The following is an 18,692-nucleotide window of genomic DNA, read 5'->3' as shown; positions in this document are numbered from 1 at the left end:
TGGGAACAATACAATTAGGGAAATAGAGAAGTCTGGAACTTCAACTGATACGATCCAAGAGTCCTTAAACAAATTTACATTGGTGTCCAGGGGTCACATTCAAACAAGGTCATGTAGAAAGGGAGACATGACGAGGGAGAAAATGGATAATGCGACATAAAGAAAACTCTCTTCAGAGAGGTACTATTAGTTTATTTTTGTTAATGAAATGCCCAGTGACATTAATTGGCATTAAGAATGATCACAACGTCAAAATCAGATACTTATTGTTGTTTGCAAGACTATGAGTCTGCTATCGCTGTTATTAGTTTAGAAATATTTGCTAGGCTATCATTTGTATATACTTGTTCAGAGGATGTTTATGTCTCAGGTTTGGTCAGCATTTAACCATAACTGTCGTGTTAATAATTCAGGGTCAACCACATTGCTGTGGGGCTGGAGTCATATGTGAGGCAGGCCAAGTAAGGGTGGTTGATAACCTTCTGAAACTGAACCATGTGGATTTTTATAAGAGTTGATGATGGATTTATGATCACTGTTACTGCGTCTAATAAGGAATCAGTGTTTGGATATCAATTGCTCTCAATATTCATTAATACTTGGATAGCTGTATAAAAAATTCAAATATACAAACTTAGTGAAAATAAACTTGGGACGGCATTGCATATGGTATTGACAACAGCATCAAATTACAACCAAGCAAGAGTATCAAATTACAACCAAGCAAAAGGGGTAGACAAAGAACAAATAACAAGGAATTTACAGCCCAGGAACTGGCACTTTGGCCCTCCAAGCCTGAGCCGACCAAAATGTAATGTCTAAGCCTGTCGGTCATTTCCTAAGAATTTGTATCCCGCTACTCCCCACCCACTCATACATTTATCCAGCCGCATCTTAAATTAATCTACAGTGTCTGCCTCTCCCACTTCTGCTGGTAACGCGTTACAAACACCCACCACCCTCTGTGTGAAGTACTTGCTGCGTGGATCCACTTAAACTTTCCACCTCTCACCTTGAAAGCGTGAACTCTCGTTATTGAATCCTTCACCCTAGGAAAAAAAAACTTGTCCCTATATATCCTGTCTAGATCTTTCATGGTTTAGATCCTTCAGGTTCCCCCCACCGCTCTCCCCCACCCGCGCCCTCTCCTTTTTCTAATGAAAACAAATCTAACCTACTCAACCTTTCTTCGTATTCAGCACCTTTCATACCAGGCAACATCCTTGTAAACCTTCTCTGTACCCTCTCCAAAGCGTCCACATCCTTTTGGCAATGTGGCGACCAGAACTGCACAGAGTTCTAAATGCGACCGACCAATGTCTTGTACAATTTTAACATGACTTGACAGCTCTTGTACTCAATATCCCGTCCAATGAAGGCAAACATACTATATACCTTCTTGACCACTCTATCCACCTGTGCAGCAACCTTTAGTGTACAATTATCCTGCACTCCCAGATCTCTCTGCCCATCAACTTTTCCCAAGGCTCTTCCAATTCATTGCATAATTCGCTTTAGAATTAGTCTTGTCTAAATGCATCACCTCACATTTGTCTGGACCTCATGAGCATGATGGAACAGTCTCAAGGGAATGAGTAGAAACTCCTGTTCATATGCTCCTATATCCAGGTTTGATTTCTAGAGTTTCATTATCTTCTTACATCATGGCACATTACTCCCGATTGTTTAGATGATTAGTCCAGCGACATTACCACATGAATATTTCCTCTCAAGTCCTGTTGAATTCTAATGTTTAATGGCATGATATTAATGTCTTCGGCTACCTGTCATCATGTAATACTTCACTTGAGCGAGAATATCACCACGTTAATTTTAGTTTGAAAAGTTGTTGGAAAATATGAATTTATTTGATTTCCGTGTTCCAAGTGTGTTGTTCAGGAGGTAATTCGAGATAGGAAAAATAAACATTGTTGGAGTGTTTTCAAAACAATGGTTATGTCGGCCAGAACTTTCCAATGTGCTCCCAATGTTTATCAACGAATTATCTGGTTTCAATTTAAAAATCTGAACTAAAAACAGGAGTAGATTATTCAGTCCTTCGAGCCGCATCTGCCATTCAATATGATAATGTTTGATCCAATCACGGCCTCAACTCCACTTTTCTACCCATACTTCATAACCTTTTTGCCCATTTACTCATTAAAAATCAGCCTCTCTCTTCCTTTAATTTACTCAATGTCCTGGCAACTACAGCACTCTGGACTAGGAAATTCCACAGATTCGTAACGATTGAGAGAAATCATTCCACCTAATCGTGTTTTAGCTTCTTATAACATAACAATGACGTCCCATTCCAGATTATCTTACACGAGTAAACATCCCCTCTGTGTCCATCCCATTTAGCGTCTCATATACTTCAATTAAATCTCCTCTCATTTTCTTGTTTTTAACTCTAGTGATTATCCGCCTGAACTACTCAATCTCTGCTATGAAATAAGCCGTTCATCTCTGGAATAAATCTCGTGAACCTTCTCTGAACGACATCTCATTCAATTACACACAACTGTAATATATATGTAAAGATTGAGTAAAGTGAAATTAATCATTTTGTTCATATATCACTGTTTCCAAGGTGAACTTTGGAACTTAAAGGAAATCAGCGAGAATTGCATTGCTTTCTTCGTCTTGTAATTTGCGATGCTTCAAAGTGCTTCATGGTTTTAGAGCCAATGAAGTGCAGACACTGTTGTAACATTAAAATGGTATTTAGACATAGTTTTGTTCCTCCTAGCAAAATCGAAATAAGTAAGAAGACAATTGTACATGGTTTGGGTGCAGATGTGTAGGGGAATAAATATAGCTGATCTATTGAACACCATTTAACTGCTGTCAATTGTCATCAAAAACCATCTAGTTTGTTAAGATGCTTTACCAATGAAATCTGCCGCCTTTACCCACCTAAGGAGCTAAAAATCATTAACTTTGTGTTGGTAAGTCAGCTGAATCGGTTTACAATGTAGGAGAGATTGTTACCAATATGACACAGCTTTAAAGTGATTGCCAAAATAATCAGTGAGATAACACTTAAACACCATTTAAAGAGCGAATTGTGGAAACACAACATGTATTCTGTCGCATTGATGAAAGCAAACAAATAAGAAATGGTAACGACACAAATTGGGAAAAGTTGAAATGTGCAACTTTAAGGGCTAATGAAGATGGGGTGGTTTAATTGCAAAATGCAACAGAAGAGCCATTACCAGATTAATGGGCTAAGTATACATCACTTATTTGGTATTATATATAGAACCCCACCAATGTGTCAATAGACATTTCAGCCCAACAAGTAGCTACCAACACCCTCCTCCCTCCCCAACCCCCCGGCCCCAACTAGTAACCCATCCAAACCCTTTCCCCTCCCTTGTTACTCTTCATTTATCCCTGACTAAGGCACCAAGCCTACACATCCCTGAACACTGTGAGTAATCTCACATAGCCAATTGATCTAACCTACACATCTTTGGATTTTGGGAGGAAACCGGTGCATCCAGAGAAAAACCACACAAACACGGGTAGAACGTGCAAACTCCACACAGACAGTGCCTCGAGGTTGGAATCGAACCTGGGCCCTGGCACTGTGAGAAAGCAAAGCAAGCCACTTAATAACCATGCCATCCGTTCCAGGAGTTCCCATGGTTTCATTTTAGATTACATTTCGTGTAAAAGCATAGTTTGGAATAACCCTGAATCAATAGACTTGTTATGGCAGAGAAGGTAAATATGTCGCCCATTGAATCTATATTGGCTTCTGTACAGATTTCCAGTTATTCCTATTTCCCATAATTATCCCGTACTTCTGCCAGTTTCTTTAGTCAAGTGGGCATTCAATTTCCTTCTAAAATCATTGACTATCTCTAATTCCTCCATTCTTGTACGCAGCCAAATTCCAAGTCCTTAAGAGTCACTCTGCCTAAAACAAAATGTTCATACATCCCCATGTGTCCCTTGCCCAAATCGTAAATCTGTGGTCCTCGGCTGTTATGAAGACATCAAATGGGAGCAGCTTTTGTTTGACTCATGAAAAACATACTTATTAGGACTGAACTCCTCTGCTTGTTCTCAAGGACCCTATGCCCTTTATAAATCAAGCTGTTAAGAAATTGAAATTTTGTGCAATTTATGATCCCGCAGAGATTTTCAAAGGTTCACCATAAGTTTCCTAAATTATTTGTTAGTTTCGGAATTTGAAAAAGGAGATCAATGTTTCCGTGTTATGACTCTATGACTCTATGACCCCATGAATACCTGACACGAGACATAATTCAACTACACAAATAACGTTTCCTGAATTCAGGTAAAGCTTTTAAAACTGACAATAGAAATTCTGGTGAATGAAACGAGCATATTTCAATCAATAAGCAAAAAACGTTCTGATTAACAACTTAATTGTTCTTAGTTAAAATCAAAAAAAATGCTGACAATTGCAAATGGATTCAGTATCGTGTTCTTAATAGGTTTCATACAAACGAAACATAGTCTTCCTGGGCGTTTACAGAGACAAAGCTACAGGAGGCCATAGATTGGGAAATGAATGCTGGAGGGTATTTGGAAAGACAGGATATTAGGAAATTATGCAGCTTTGTTTCTGTTCATTAATGATCACTTTAATGCAGTAATGCGGGATGATTTAAGTTCTAGAAATGTGATTGGATAAGTGATTTATATAGATATTGAATGATTTAAAGCCAGTAAGTCACTTGTGAAGATGGTGTGCTGGTTTTTTCAGTGTTGTTACGTAGTACACTGGAAGAAATAAAAATACATTCATCCTAGGGCCTTTGAAAACTGGTTAGGGAGACAATTGAGGTTTCTGTTTCAAGGATCAAACTTCCCTTGATATAGCAAGATTCCATTATTGGGAAAATTCTGAAGATTGGAAAATGGCAATGCTACTCTTTGTGCTGAAATGGGTAAAACAGAAGAATACAGACCAGTTAGCCTAACATCTGTCAAAAAGGAGGTGTTAAAAACGATCATTAAGTATGTTATAACCATGCACTTAGAACTGGGAGTAGAGTATCATTTTGTGATAGTAAGATCATGTTCAACGATAAATTCCTTTTGTGGAAGTAGTAAGGGGAAGTAGTAATTGAATTGTGCTTTAAATTTTCAGAAGGCAGGTTATGGGTTACCTAATAAGATGTTAGTACAGAAATTAGAAGTTCATGGTATTGTGTTTAACATATCCAAACAGATAGAATATGGTGTTCCTAACCGGAAGGATACAATATGTATAATGAAGCCACTTTCTTCAACGTAACAAGTGAAAAGTGGGATGCCACAGGGATCCGGAGAAAGTGAGGACTACTGATGCTGTAAAGTCAGAGTCAAAAAGTGTCGACTAGTAAAGCACAGTAGTTCAGGCAGCATCCAAGGAGCAGGAATGTCGCTGTTTAGGGCAGAAGCCCTACATTAGGAAGAAGGGTTTATTTCCAAAACGTTAACTCCCTGCTCCTCAGAACCTGTCTGACTTCTAGCTCCTTTTTTAAAATTCTGCCACAGTGATCCGTGCTGGGACCTGACTTCATAGTATTTATTTTAGTGAATTATGTTGATGTGTGAACAGACGAAAGGTTTCATTTCTAGATTTACGAGTAACATAAGAAAAGGCAGGAAAATGAGCAATGTAGAGGACAAAGGTAGGGTGCGAATGGATGTAGATAAATTGTATGGGTGTAGATTTAACAATGGACAATAATGATAGACGAAGAGGAACAATAATGTAACATATCATCTAAATTGTGAACGATTTCAGAGCTCTGAGATGCATAAAGATCTCGAAATAAAAGATCATAAATTGCAAAAGATTGCTCCATTGATGCAGCTAAGATTAGAAACACGTATAGAACGTTATTTCATATTAAAGGAACAATTGACTAAAATTGTGGAGCTTATGTTGCTATTATATAGGACACTGTTAAGACCACGTCAAGTGCAGTCATTGAATTATCGAAGTCGACAGCCATGAAAAAAAAACTGTCTTGTACATCAAATCTGTTCTGGTCAAAACAATCAACATGAATATTTCCGTATTTTTCCCGTTATTTGGAACTTATAACATAGAACATTTTAGCGTAGTAATGGCTCTTCAGCCCACAAAGTTGTGCCGACCTGTGAAATCAATCTAAAGCCCATCAAATCTATACTATTCCATTTTCATCCATATGTTTATTCAATGACCATTGAAATACCATTAAAATTGGTGAGTCTATTACTTTTTCAGGCAAGTCGTTCCACTCCCTACTCTTTCTCAGATATATATTCTCTATTTAAAGCTAAGTCACCTCGTGCTAGCTATCACCATCCGAGGAAAGATAGTCTCACTCTCCACCCTACTTAACCCTCTTATTTTCATATATCTGAATTAAGTCACTCTCAACCTTCTTCTGACTGACGAAATCAGCCTCAATTTCCTCAGTCTTTCCTCAAAAGAACATCAGTCTGCACCAGGTAACATCCTAATACATCTCCTCTGAATCTTTTCATGCTTCCTCATCGTTCCTATAATGCAGTGAACATAACTGTAAGCAATACTCCTAGTACGGCCGGTCTTTTATACAGCTGCAACATGACCTATGGCTCTAAAACTCAATCACTCTACCATGAAAAGATAACACAGTATGCCTTCTTACTAACCCTATTAACCTGGGTGGCAACTTTCAGGGATCTATGCACATGGACACCGATATATCTGCTCATCTACACTACGAAGAATCGATGAACTATTAGCCCAATACTCTTTACTCCTGATGTTCCTTCCAAAATGAACCATTTCAAACTTCTGCATTCAACTCCATCTGCTACCTCTCAGCCCAGTTCTGCAGATTAGCTTACTCCTAATGTAACCTGCAACATTCTTAGATACTATCTACAACTCTGCCGAATTTATTGTCTTCAGCAAATTTATTAACACATTCTTCTCCGCCCACACCCAGGTCATTTATAAAAGTGACAAACAGCAGTGGCCCCAAAATACATCCTTGTGGTACAAAGATAGTAACTGGACTCCAGGTTCATCATTTCCTATCAACCACCAGCCTCTGTCTTCTTTCAGCTCGTCAGTTTCTGATCCAAACCGGCAAATTACCCTCAATCCCATCCTCCGTATTTTGTGCAATAGCTTATCACAGGAAACCTTATCATATGTCTTACTAAAATCCATCTATTACACATCAACTGCTTTATCCTCATCCACCTGTTTGTTCACCTTCTCAGAGAACTCAATAAGGCTCGTGAGCCAGCACCTATACTTCACGAAACTATGTTGACTATCCCTAATCAACTTATTTCTTTCTAGTTATTTACAAAACCTATCGCTTATAATCTTTTCCAAGACTTCAACCACCACCGACATAAGGCTCACTGGTCGAAAATTAACATGGTTGCCTGAACTCTGCTTCTTGAACAAAGGGGCAACATTTGACATCCTCCAGTCTCCTGGCACTTTTCCTGTAGACAATGACAAAACGAAGATCAAAATCAAAGTCTGTAGAATCTCCTCCCTGCCTTCCCAGAGAATCCCAGGATAAATCCTATCCGGCCCAGGGGACATGTCTATTTTCCAGAATTACTAATGCCTCGACCTTGTGTACCTTAATCCCGTTTCGTCTACTAGCTTGTTTCTGGTATTCTCCTCGACAACATTACATTTTTCTGGCATGAATAATGATGAACAATACTCATTTAGCGTTTCTCCTAACTCCTCGGAATCCATATACAAAGTCCCACTGCTGTCCTTGATTGGCCCATTATCCTATTCTAGTCATTCATTATTCCTGATAGTTAAAAAGGGATGTAATGAATTATAACGAGCTCAGATATTAATTACGAGACTAGCATCTGGAAAAGCTGAGGTTGGGTTTGTATACACTGGAGTTTAAAACTAACAAGAAAGAGACATATAAGATTTTGAGGGGTATTCGCAAGGTGGATGTTGGGGATTTCCTCTTGTCGAGGAATCTAAAATTAACCTTAACCGACGAAAGACAAATCGGATAGCCCCGTTAAAACAGAGATATTAAACACTTTGAGGGACAGAGTCACAGAAAAACACAACATGGAAGCACACCCTCCTTTCCAACTCATCTGTGCTGACCAGATATCCTAACCTAATCTATTTCCATTTACCAGCACTTGACCCATATCTCTCAAAAACGTTCCTATTCATGAACATATCTTGATGTCTTTTAAATACTGCAATTTTACCAGCCTCCAGCACTTTTTCTTCTTATTGCACACAGATGATGAGTTTTGTAACAATCCTTCAAAGAGCATTTCAAGCATAGTTTTTGATTTTTTTTTAAAGATGGCATTCAGACTGGTGTTGATTTTTATTGTATAGTAGAATATTTCAATTGGTGGACCGGTCTACTCCTGCTCCTTTAATGCATATGTTTTTATAAGAATGCATCCTGAGAATTCTTGGATGGCAATCATTGACACCTATGTCATCTACATTGATATTTTCTTTGATTATTCATTATGCAGAGCACCCGGTTCGAGGGCCCAAAATCACGATTTTCAAACCGTCACCAGCAGAGCTGAGAGAGAAAGGAAAAGCGACAGTGGTGTGCCTTGTTAATGATTTTTACCCCGACAACATCCAGATCCACTGGTATGTCGATGGTAAGAAGGAGGAAAATGAAACTAAAATTCTGTCAGACCCCGAATCAGTCGCAGAGGAAGGGGGCAAATCTTACAATGTCAGCAGTCGGATAAGATTCGTTGATGAAGAATGGGTCAAGATGAAGAACGTTGAATGCAGAGTTCATCATTATGCAAATGGATCGGACCCTACTTTGTACACGTCAAAGTTTGAAGTCAATGCTGGTATGTTAATTATTAGGAAACAAAATGCTACACTTTGGACTCCAAAAAAGCAATAACTTGAATTTGGAGTACTTGGATGCTCTTTTAAATGAAATGCAGATCAAGCCCACCATTCATTAATTCAGTGTTATTATTGCAATAAACTGGACACAATAAAAATATTATAGTATATCCATTGTGTATATTTAAGAAAAGTTACAACAGTCACAGCATATCAAAGCCAATGCATCCTCCAACTCTCAATTTCCTTTAATATGATGATTGCAAAAAATATCCCAGCCACAATTCAACTGGGCATAGTGAATTGTAATGAATGTATGTTTTTAAAGGCAGGAAAGATGCAGAGACACAATGAAAGAGAAAAAAGAAATAGAAAGTGCGAATGTGTAGGTATTAGTTTTTTTTTGAAGTACAGAAAAGATGAACCGAAGGGACTCGACAACATTGTATACTTTTCTGATTCTACATTCAGTCGTTAATTGCTTGTATATCTCATTTCTTTCAGAAATCTGTGGCATGAGTAAAGGTGAGCCTCAAAATTACTTCTACCTGCTTGTGATCTGTGATGTAAAGTCTTTGATCTGTCTATACGGTTTCTCAGATCGCTCTGGGTGTGTGTGATGTTAGCTGGAATGTTGAGGTGGAGAATCTAGGGTTGTTCTGTTTGGATATCAGGGCCTTAAATGCCATTTTTCTCAGAATGCACATCTAATACCCTTTGCAAAGACTCAATTAAGCCTGTCTCCACCACATTTCCACAGCTAGATGTCATGTTGAAGAAGCATGGAAGCTGCAGTGGTTCTCTACCAGGCTTGGAGACGGCAAAGAACTAGCAGCTCGAATGGAATATTTAATGTGTGTGAGATAGTACACTTAAGCAAGAAGAATATAGGTGTAACGATTTTATAAACAGGGAAAGGTTGAGGAAATCGAAAGAATAAAACAATTTTGGAATTCCAGTTCAGGACTGTCCTAAGGTTAACATGCAGATTCATTTAGCCGTTAGGAAGGTAAATTATATGATCGCATTCATATCAAGCTGGCTAGGCTACAAAAACAGCTTTGTACCACTGAGGCGCTCGTCAGACCATGTTTGGAAAATTGTGAGTAGTTCTCGGTCCCAAATCTCAGAAATAATGTATTGGCGCTTTGAATGATCCCGGGATGAAGTGCTTGTCATATGAGAAATGCTTGAGGGCTTTGAGTTTCAACTCGATGAAGATTAGAAGGATGGGAGAAAATCTGTTTGAACCTTACAGAATCTTGAGAAGCCCACATATTGTGAACGTGCAAAAGATGTTTTCACAAATAAGAGAGATTATGACCCAAGGCTATAGCCTCAAAGTTAAAAGACAATGATTTAGAACTGAGATTCGGAGGAATTCTTTCAGCCACAGAGTGGTGATTCTGTGGAATTCTTTGTCACAGGGGTTTTGCAGGCCACGTCATGAGTGCATGTAAGATAGGGATTGGTAAGTTCATAATCGCACGCGAATCAGGTGCCACGGGGAGAAGGCAAGAAATGGTATTGATAAACTTATGAGCCATGAATGAATGGCAGTGCAGACTTTATAGGCTGAATGACTTAATTCAGCTTCGATGTTCATGGTCTCGTGTCCTAACTACAGGCATTGCGAAATAGTTTATTTTCTGTCATGTTTCAGTTTGTCCCATGTTCATCCTGATCCATCTGCTGATTGGAAACAATTCTTCCCTATCCTATCCAGTCCTGTCTTGGTTTTAAAAACCGCCACTGGATCACCTTTTAGCCGTCTTCTCTCCAAGCAGCATAGTTCTAAGTTCTTCAAGCCACCTTCTAATTGCAGCAACAATGCGATGGGAGTAAAGAAACAAAACATGAGCTTATTTTGCTGATCTACCAAAAGCCACTGTGGGGCCAAAGCCTGAGAAATCTCCCTCAAACAGAGCATTAATTGTCCCCATCATTGTGATTGATATTTACTGAGGCTTATACATTTTTTTCTAAGGCACTATAGAGAACCAGTACTGCTGCAGTTTTCATATGTGTGGACAACAAAGCAGCCATCTGAAAGATAACACATGCGTAGAGCCCTGTTTCCAGGCTATCAATTTCGATTATGGAACTCAAATACTTTTGACCCCATGACACATTACGGCGCATATCTTACTCATCTTCCTCAAACTGGTTTTCCACTCAAATTTCCAGTTCAGCCATTGTCTTGTACTGTGCGGTAAAACTTACCATTGCTGAGAGTGCCCCAGAGGGATAACTGGCTGATTATGTTGGGAATAATGTCCTATCACAGTGGAAATGCTGCATGAAATATTTCTGTAGTTCTTCATTGGATCTAAGACAAAGTCTTTCCTCAATCATTTTTAAATTGAGTTTTGAGAGATGTTGACTTCGTTGCTGGGTCTAAGTTTATTGCCTGTGCCTCGTCGCTATTGAGAATGTAGAGATGATCTGCCTTCTTGAATCGCTGCAGTTCATGTGCTGGAGGTTGACACACAATCCCCTGAGGGAGGGATTTTCAGGATTTTTATATAGTGACAAGTGATGGAAAGGAACAGTATTTCTACAGATGACTTGGAAGGGAAATTGAAGGTGGTGGTGTTTCCACGTACTTGATGTCCTTTTCCTAGCAGATAATAATGGTTGGTGATTTCTAAGGTGCGATCTGAGAGTACCTGATGAATTGCCTCAATGAATTTTGAATATAGGGCAGACTAATCTTACTTAGTGCCGGTGGTGAAGGGAATTGTTGTTTGTGCATGTGGTACCAATCAAGATGGTTGCTATGTACTGGATCATGTCAACCTGCTTATTCCAACATAACCCTGGGTTCATGACATGGAAAAGTGCCTCTTCAGCAAATTTAGCAGTTTTTTTAACCTGTCAGTAAAGAGGAATACCAACCTATTTCGTTTCATTCACTTCACAGAAGCCAAAGTGCAGAGCATGGGGACAGCAAAATTGACGTACCTTATGATGTTTTGCAAAAGCATCTTGTATGCACTGTTCGTGTCAATAATTGTTTGGAAGTCCAAGGTAAGATTAAATTGACATTAGTACTCAAAAGCCTGTTTTATATCAAAAAAGTTAGATCCTGAATAAATATCCAACAAAATAAATTGTATTAACCCATTGGTTTTCTATGCAAAAGTGCATTCCCATAAAATTTCATCTATTTCACGTTCATTCAAGAGCTGCCAATGTAAATTATATTATTGGCTAGTTCGTGCTCATTCATTGAACTACTATGACGTGAATAATTTATTCCATTTATGACTCCTGCCATTATTGTCACACGTCATTCCTTCATTTTACGATGTACATAGAAATCAATCACAAATCAAAGAGGATTGGAACTTCAGTTAATCTTTGAAAGAACGACGTTCCTGAGTAAATGATGTAGGGTGGTTCAGTCAAAGCATTTAAAGGGAACGAATCGTCCATTTGGGATGTAATAGTGTGTAGATCTACTGGCGGCAGAGAGGAGAGTCGAGCAAAATATAATATCTATTCCAAGAATTGGAATGAAACAAAGTTAATAAGTCACCGACTAGGCAGATTCCATTCAAATCCCATCAGCGTAGTCAGTCAATGAATTAAATCAAAGATTAGATAGAACTTCAGTAAGGACACATTGCATTATGGTGTAGAAATCTATCTCCACACTACCAGAAATCATCGAATGCTGCCCTATCAGTTTTGTTTTTCCAGCATCATACTCTTCGACTCGAAACTCCAGCAACTGCAGTCCCCACATTCTCCTTGCTTTTTCACATACATGTATGCCAATATTAGGGTGAAACATAGGTTTAAGGTAAAACGAGGCAAGTTTGAAGGAGATATCAGAGGCAAGTGTTTTACATAGAGGGCGGTAAGTGCCTGGAATATGCTACCAGAAGAGGTGGTGGCGGCAAATACACGAGCAGCTCTTATGAGAATTTTTGACAGATATATAAATAGGCAGGGTAAAAAATGGAGACCGGCCACACAAAGGCAAGAAAGGTTTTAGTTTAGAAATGTATCGCGTGTTAGCACAGTCTTGGTGGACCAAAGGGGTTCTTCCGTTGTTGTACTGCCATTTGATCTTTGTAAATAATGCATAATTCAAAGCTAGCCTCTGTAATGGTAGAATGAAAAAGCCATTAATTTTTATAGAATTCCATGGCTGTTTTTACAAGGAAATCCGCTCTTTTTATATAAGCTTGTCTACCTGTGCTTCCAGACAAAACGTGAGGAATTCGGCCCATCACTGAAGAGGCCTCACAGGCCATTTAATTGTAATGAGATTACCATCTCCAGCATAATTCACAGCATCATCACCAGGGACATCACACCGAGAAATACAGTTTAACTTTCTGTTATTCGTGTGAAAAGAAACTGACCAGAATCATCAAGCAGTCAGTTGTTGCTCCCAACTTTCTGAAAAATATAATTTATTTTGGCCAAAGTAGCAAGTTTCACAATTCTCTTCATAATGTTCTGTCTTATCAAATATTACAGTTTGTCTCCGTTTTGCTAAGTTTTTGGACCCAGCTAGGTATCCAAGCTTGCTTTACAGCATCAGAAGTGTAGCTGCATTATTTTGAGTCCATTCATGTAATTCATAGGTATAAGTTGCAGCTAATCAATATCTAGCCACTTGTCCTGGTGGCGTTCTGTTGGTTAAAAGTATCGGAGTTGGGGAAATGTTAGTCTTGTGGTATTACTGCTAAGCTCTTACTTTAGAGTTTCAGGGAATGTCCGCTGAATCTGTATTCAAGTCCTGGTGTGGCAGATGGTGGAGTTTGAATTCATTTTGCAAATTAATCTTGGATGAAGAGTGTTTTTTCATAACTATGAAATCATTGTTATTTGTTGGAGAAAACAAATCTGGATTATTAATGCCCTTGAAGGAAGGAAATGTCTGTCCTAACCTGGTCTGGACCACATGTGACTTCAGATGCATAGCAATATGGTTGACTCTAAACTGCCTTCTGGACAAATACATATAGGCAATAAATATTGATGTAGCTCATGATACTCATAACCTGTAAATGAATTTTTTAAGACACATTTCATTATATTCTCAATTTTGTGATACCACTGCAGAAATCAATGCCCATGAGAATAAATTTCGATCTTGATTATCTTTCTTTTTGAGTCACTTATTAACATTTATCAGATATTAAAGACTTTTCGTTGTTGAACAATGCTACTTGTCCTGGAATTGGGCGTTATTTTTTTATGATTCGTGTTGGTTATTGCAACACATGTTGGCTATTGCTATGACAATTGGCGAGTTTGAAGTGATGACTCTATTCGTTTGTAGCAGGGAGAAGTATTGTCACAGTGCAGCAGTACTCTCTCTCTTATCTGCCGCGGAATAGTACAGATAAATAGACAAATGAACAACAGATGCAATTTAATGTTGGTATATGGAAATAGAATATCAGGATAGACAATATTAATCATCTAAGACTCAAATGCTCAAATAGCATCGCCGATATAGAATTTCAGTTTTCTGCAAAGCCTGGAGGAACTAAAATTATTTAGCTTATCAACGAGATTAAGGAGTTTGTACGTTTATGGATGACACCAAGATTGTGTTGCAATGGGCAGTGAAGATTTCAAAGAGATTTGATTATTTGGGTCAATGTGCTGAACAGTGTTAGATGAAGTTTAATTTGGAAAAATGTGAACTAAATTAATTTGGTAAAATAAACCAAGGCAGGACATAAACAGGACCTTTGGTAATATTGTAGAACATTGAACCCAGATGTTCAGGTACATAATTCTGTGACGTTTGCATCACATACAGATAGGGTTGTGAAGAAAAGAAAAAGCATGTTTGTCTTCATTGCACAGACCGTTGAGTGTACGAGTTGAGACATTATGTGGAGGTTGTATAGTACGTTGGTGGGGTCTGTCATGGAGGGCTCTGGCCAGTTATGGTCTCCCTGTTAGAGAAATGGGATTATTGACGTGGAATAATTTGAAGGAATTTACTCGGATGTTTCCAGGAATAGACAGTTTGGGTTATAAGGAAATGTTGGGCAGGCAAGGTCTTTCTTTCAGTGCAAAGCAGGAGATTGAGAGCTGACATTTAAAGAGTTATAAAACCATGCACACTATAGGTAAGGTGAATGGCAAGTGTGCTTTTCTCAAGACGGGGTTTTGCAGACCGGGAGAAAGTGAGGACTGCAGATGCTGGAGATCAGAGCTGAAAATGTGTTGCTGGAAAAGCGCAGCAGGTCAGGCAGCATTCAAGGCACAGGAGAATCGATGTTTCAGGCATGAGCCCTTCTTAAGGAAAGACCGGGGACACATTTGAAAGATGAAAGGAGAAAGAATTTAAGAGGACATGAGTGACATTTTGTTTTAACATAGAGAGTGGTTAGTGTGAGGAATGAGTTTCCAGATGAAGTGGTGGATGTGGGTACCGTTACAATGCTTTACATACATTTAGATAACTATATGAATAACAAATGTTTGGAGAGATATGGGTCAAGCACAGTCAGGTGGGAACAATTTAGTTTGAGATTATGGTCAGCACAGACTAATTCGATCAAACGATACATTTCTGTGCTGTATGAACCTTTGACTATGACTATGACTTTACGAAATTTTAAAAAATTCGAAATGAGGATAACACGTTCCCTGTGGCTGAAGGGCAGGGAGTAAAGGGAACAGAATGGCTATAGGAGCAGAGAGAAGCATTCTGCTATTATTTTGTAGCTGTGAGATGCTATTCTCTGGGATGTGCTATCTGAATCATTACTTTAAACTGGCGCAATATTCACTTAAAAATCCGTGGAAGGTCAATCCTTGATTGAGCAGAACCATGGACACAAAGAAGGAGCAGTGAACAGGAAAAGGTCTTTCGAAGTCGGAGGCTGAAAGGTGATCTTATAAAGATTTATAAAATTATGAGGGGCATGGATAGGATAAATAGACAAAGCCTTTTCCTAGGGTGGAGGAGTCGAGAACTAGAGGGCATAGGTTTAGGGTGAGAAAGGAAGATATAAAAGAGGCCTAAGGGGCAACTCTTTCAGAGTGTGGCACATGTATGAAATGAGCTGCCGGGGATATGATGGAGGGTCGTACAATTACAACATTTAAAAGGGTTTGGATGGATATGAGCCAGGTGTTGCCAGGTGAGACTAAATTGGGTTGGGATAACTGGTTGGCATGGATGAGTTGGATCAAAGAGTCTTTTTCCTTGCTGTATATCTCTATGACTCTAAGTGGTGCATGCAAAGTGTGTTGTTCCTTTCGTACAGGATTATTATCTATTTCTCGATACGACTCAAACGCAGTTCTTTTCATTTCATGCCAGATCTCCCGCAGCAAAAGATTTGACTGAACACAATGAAGAAGGAGGAACACATGAGACAGCATGGATGGAGGAAGTTCGCAATTTGTGAATGCTAAGACAGTGGTTTGCTCTTGTTTACGTCTGCTGCCCAAGCAATGTATCAAGACATTACCCTCAACAATGTGGTCTTGTGAAGTGATAGAGCAGAATTAGAGCCCTTTCTGCTTTCAGGTGTCTATATCTTGACACGTATTTACGTTTTTTATTATATAAATAAGCTTCAGGTTTGAGAAATGCAAGATATTTCAGCAAATAGTTCAGTGATAGCCAATTTGTTTTTGGATTGTTTGAACCTTTAAATACAAGCACTAAATAGCACAAGTCAATTTGATCCATCATGCAAAAACGTCCTCTTAGTGTCAGAATTTGCTTTACGCATTTTCAAGGCACAAAAAAACGGTTGCGTGTTAAATCTTAACTTTAACTTATATACCCCTCCTCTTTCTTTCTGTATTATCATGTGCATATTATTAAGATGTTGAACATTGAAAGTGATTCGAATGTTTTTTTAAAACAAGCTGTTATTTTATCTCGTTTCCATTCAAGCATCAATGTAATTATGAGTTTTTGAATGACATTCTGGGATTTTAGTCAATATTGTGGGATAAAGATATCTCTAAAAAGATATCCTTGATAGAGCTAGCATTGACAACCTGTTTGTGAATTTCTGCGGCCTTCATCCTTGTTTTTCTTTTCTTAGAAGAAATAAATAGATGTAATTAAAAAGCAATGTGTTTTTCAATGTTATTTCATCTAAACAAAACATGACCGAAATATTGTTTTGTTTGAACAATGATGACGTATTCACATCGTTTGTTAGGATGACAGAGTCAAAGCTTACCCAGAAAAGGTAGCTCAGAGTATTAACGTTCACAACAGACATTACTTTTTTTAAATACCAAAACGCAAGTAATTGGTTAAATATACACATGTTCTGATGCAACAGGCATTAGAGGGAAGAATGTTTTCTGTCTTTTTTATGAAAGTAAATTTGATGTCCATGGCATCAACGAACTCATGAAAGTTTACGTAGTAAGTATTTATTGATTAACCTATTAAGAAATGCTACTGCACATCCCTGATGCATGTGGTACTTGAACTCGGTTGTCCTGACTCAGAGACAGGGACACTTCCACTAGAAAATTTCACAACTAATGTCCTATTTCATTGTGTCACTGCAATAAACAAGATGCTTTGAGGTCCCCTACCATAGCAGATATTAATGGATACAAAAGGTACAATAGTATCGGAGGAATATTATTCTTGCTATGGAGTGAATGGCAACGCATGTGTACGAGGCTAATTTCGGCAGACCTGATATATGAAAAAACTTGTATTAATTGGATTACATTCACTGGACGTTTAGGGAACGAGGGTTGATCAATCAAGATTAAATAGGGTATATGCAGGAAGAATGCTCCCAATGACTGGAGAGTCCAGAATCAGGGGTCACAGCCTAATGGGAGAGAACAATCCAATTATGAGGGAGATGATGAGAAATTTCTTCATTTCAAGAGTGATGAATCTTTTGAATTCTGTGCCACAGAAATGGTTAAGGCTAAGTCATTGACTGTATATAGGAAGTAGTTGGATATAGTCATTAGAGCTAACAGGTTTAAAGGGGATTGTCAGAAATCAGGGGACTGAGTTGGATGATCAGCCATAATCATATTGAATGACAGAGCAGGCTTGAAGGCCTGAATGGGATGTTCTCACTTCTATTTTCCGTAGAGACAACGCAGTGGAGTAGGTGAATGATGAATGTACATATTAATACGCAGAGCAGATTACTTGTGGTGATGCAGCTTGGTATTCCTCAGGATAACACTGGAGCCAGTTTAACGTAAGACACAGTGTCTGTCGAAAGTCAATGTTTTTGATCCATAACTCTTCATCAAAATAATTCTGCTAACTTTCTCCAACTATTTCAGTTTTCGTTACTTTATGCACTGTTATGGTGAGGCTGTTTTTTCCTGGAGCGTCAGAGGGTGAAGGGTGACCCTATAGGGTTTATAAAATTATGGGGGTCATGGATACGATAAATAGATAATATCTTTTTGCGAGGGTGGGGAAGTCCAGAACTAGAGGGCATAGGCTCATGTCAGAGGAGAAAGATATAAAGCGGGTTTAAGGGGCAGAAGGTGGTGCGTGTACGGAATGAACTGCCAGAGGAAGTGGTGGAAACTGGTACAACTGCATCATTTAAAAGGCATCTGGATGGGTATATGAATAGGAAGTGTTTGGAGGGATGTGGGCCAAATGTTGGCAAATGTGACTAGATTAGGTTAGGATATCTGGTTAATTTGGCCGAGTTGGACAGAAGGATCTGTGTCCATGCTGTACATCTCTGTGATTCTATGATTATAAGAGGGGCAGGTATAGACTGTTTTACTTGTCAAGACCCATTCAACGGTTCAGTGTGATCACAGTTGAACTGCGTCTTTCACTCAACCTTAAAGCCAGTTCTCTGACTGTTTGAGAGAAAATAAAAAC

The 18,692-nt window shown here is 38.7% G+C and overlaps 1 gene segment (V, D, J or C); it reads left to right on the top strand.

Annotated features, from left to right (window-relative positions):
- The window catches only part of LOC132834478 (T-cell receptor beta chain C region-like), a 39,896-nt gene extending 23,031 nt beyond the window's left edge, over positions 1–16,865 (top strand). Inside the window, 4 exon segments of the C gene segment in view lie at positions 8,509–8,850; positions 9,356–9,376; positions 11,775–11,881; positions 16,161–16,865. Coding sequence covers positions 8,509–8,850; positions 9,356–9,376; positions 11,775–11,881; positions 16,161–16,187 — 497 coding nt within the window.
- Positions 16,866–18,692: the final 1,827 nt, after the last annotated feature.

This window comes from Hemiscyllium ocellatum, chromosome 40 (genome assembly GCF_020745735.1).
Source record: "Hemiscyllium ocellatum isolate sHemOce1 chromosome 40, sHemOce1.pat.X.cur, whole genome shotgun sequence".
In the NCBI taxonomy this organism is placed as follows: Eukaryota; Metazoa; Chordata; class Chondrichthyes; order Orectolobiformes; family Hemiscylliidae; genus Hemiscyllium; species Hemiscyllium ocellatum.
Note: the sequence above shows the minus strand (reverse complement) of the source record. Positions and strands in the feature narration are given on the sequence as shown.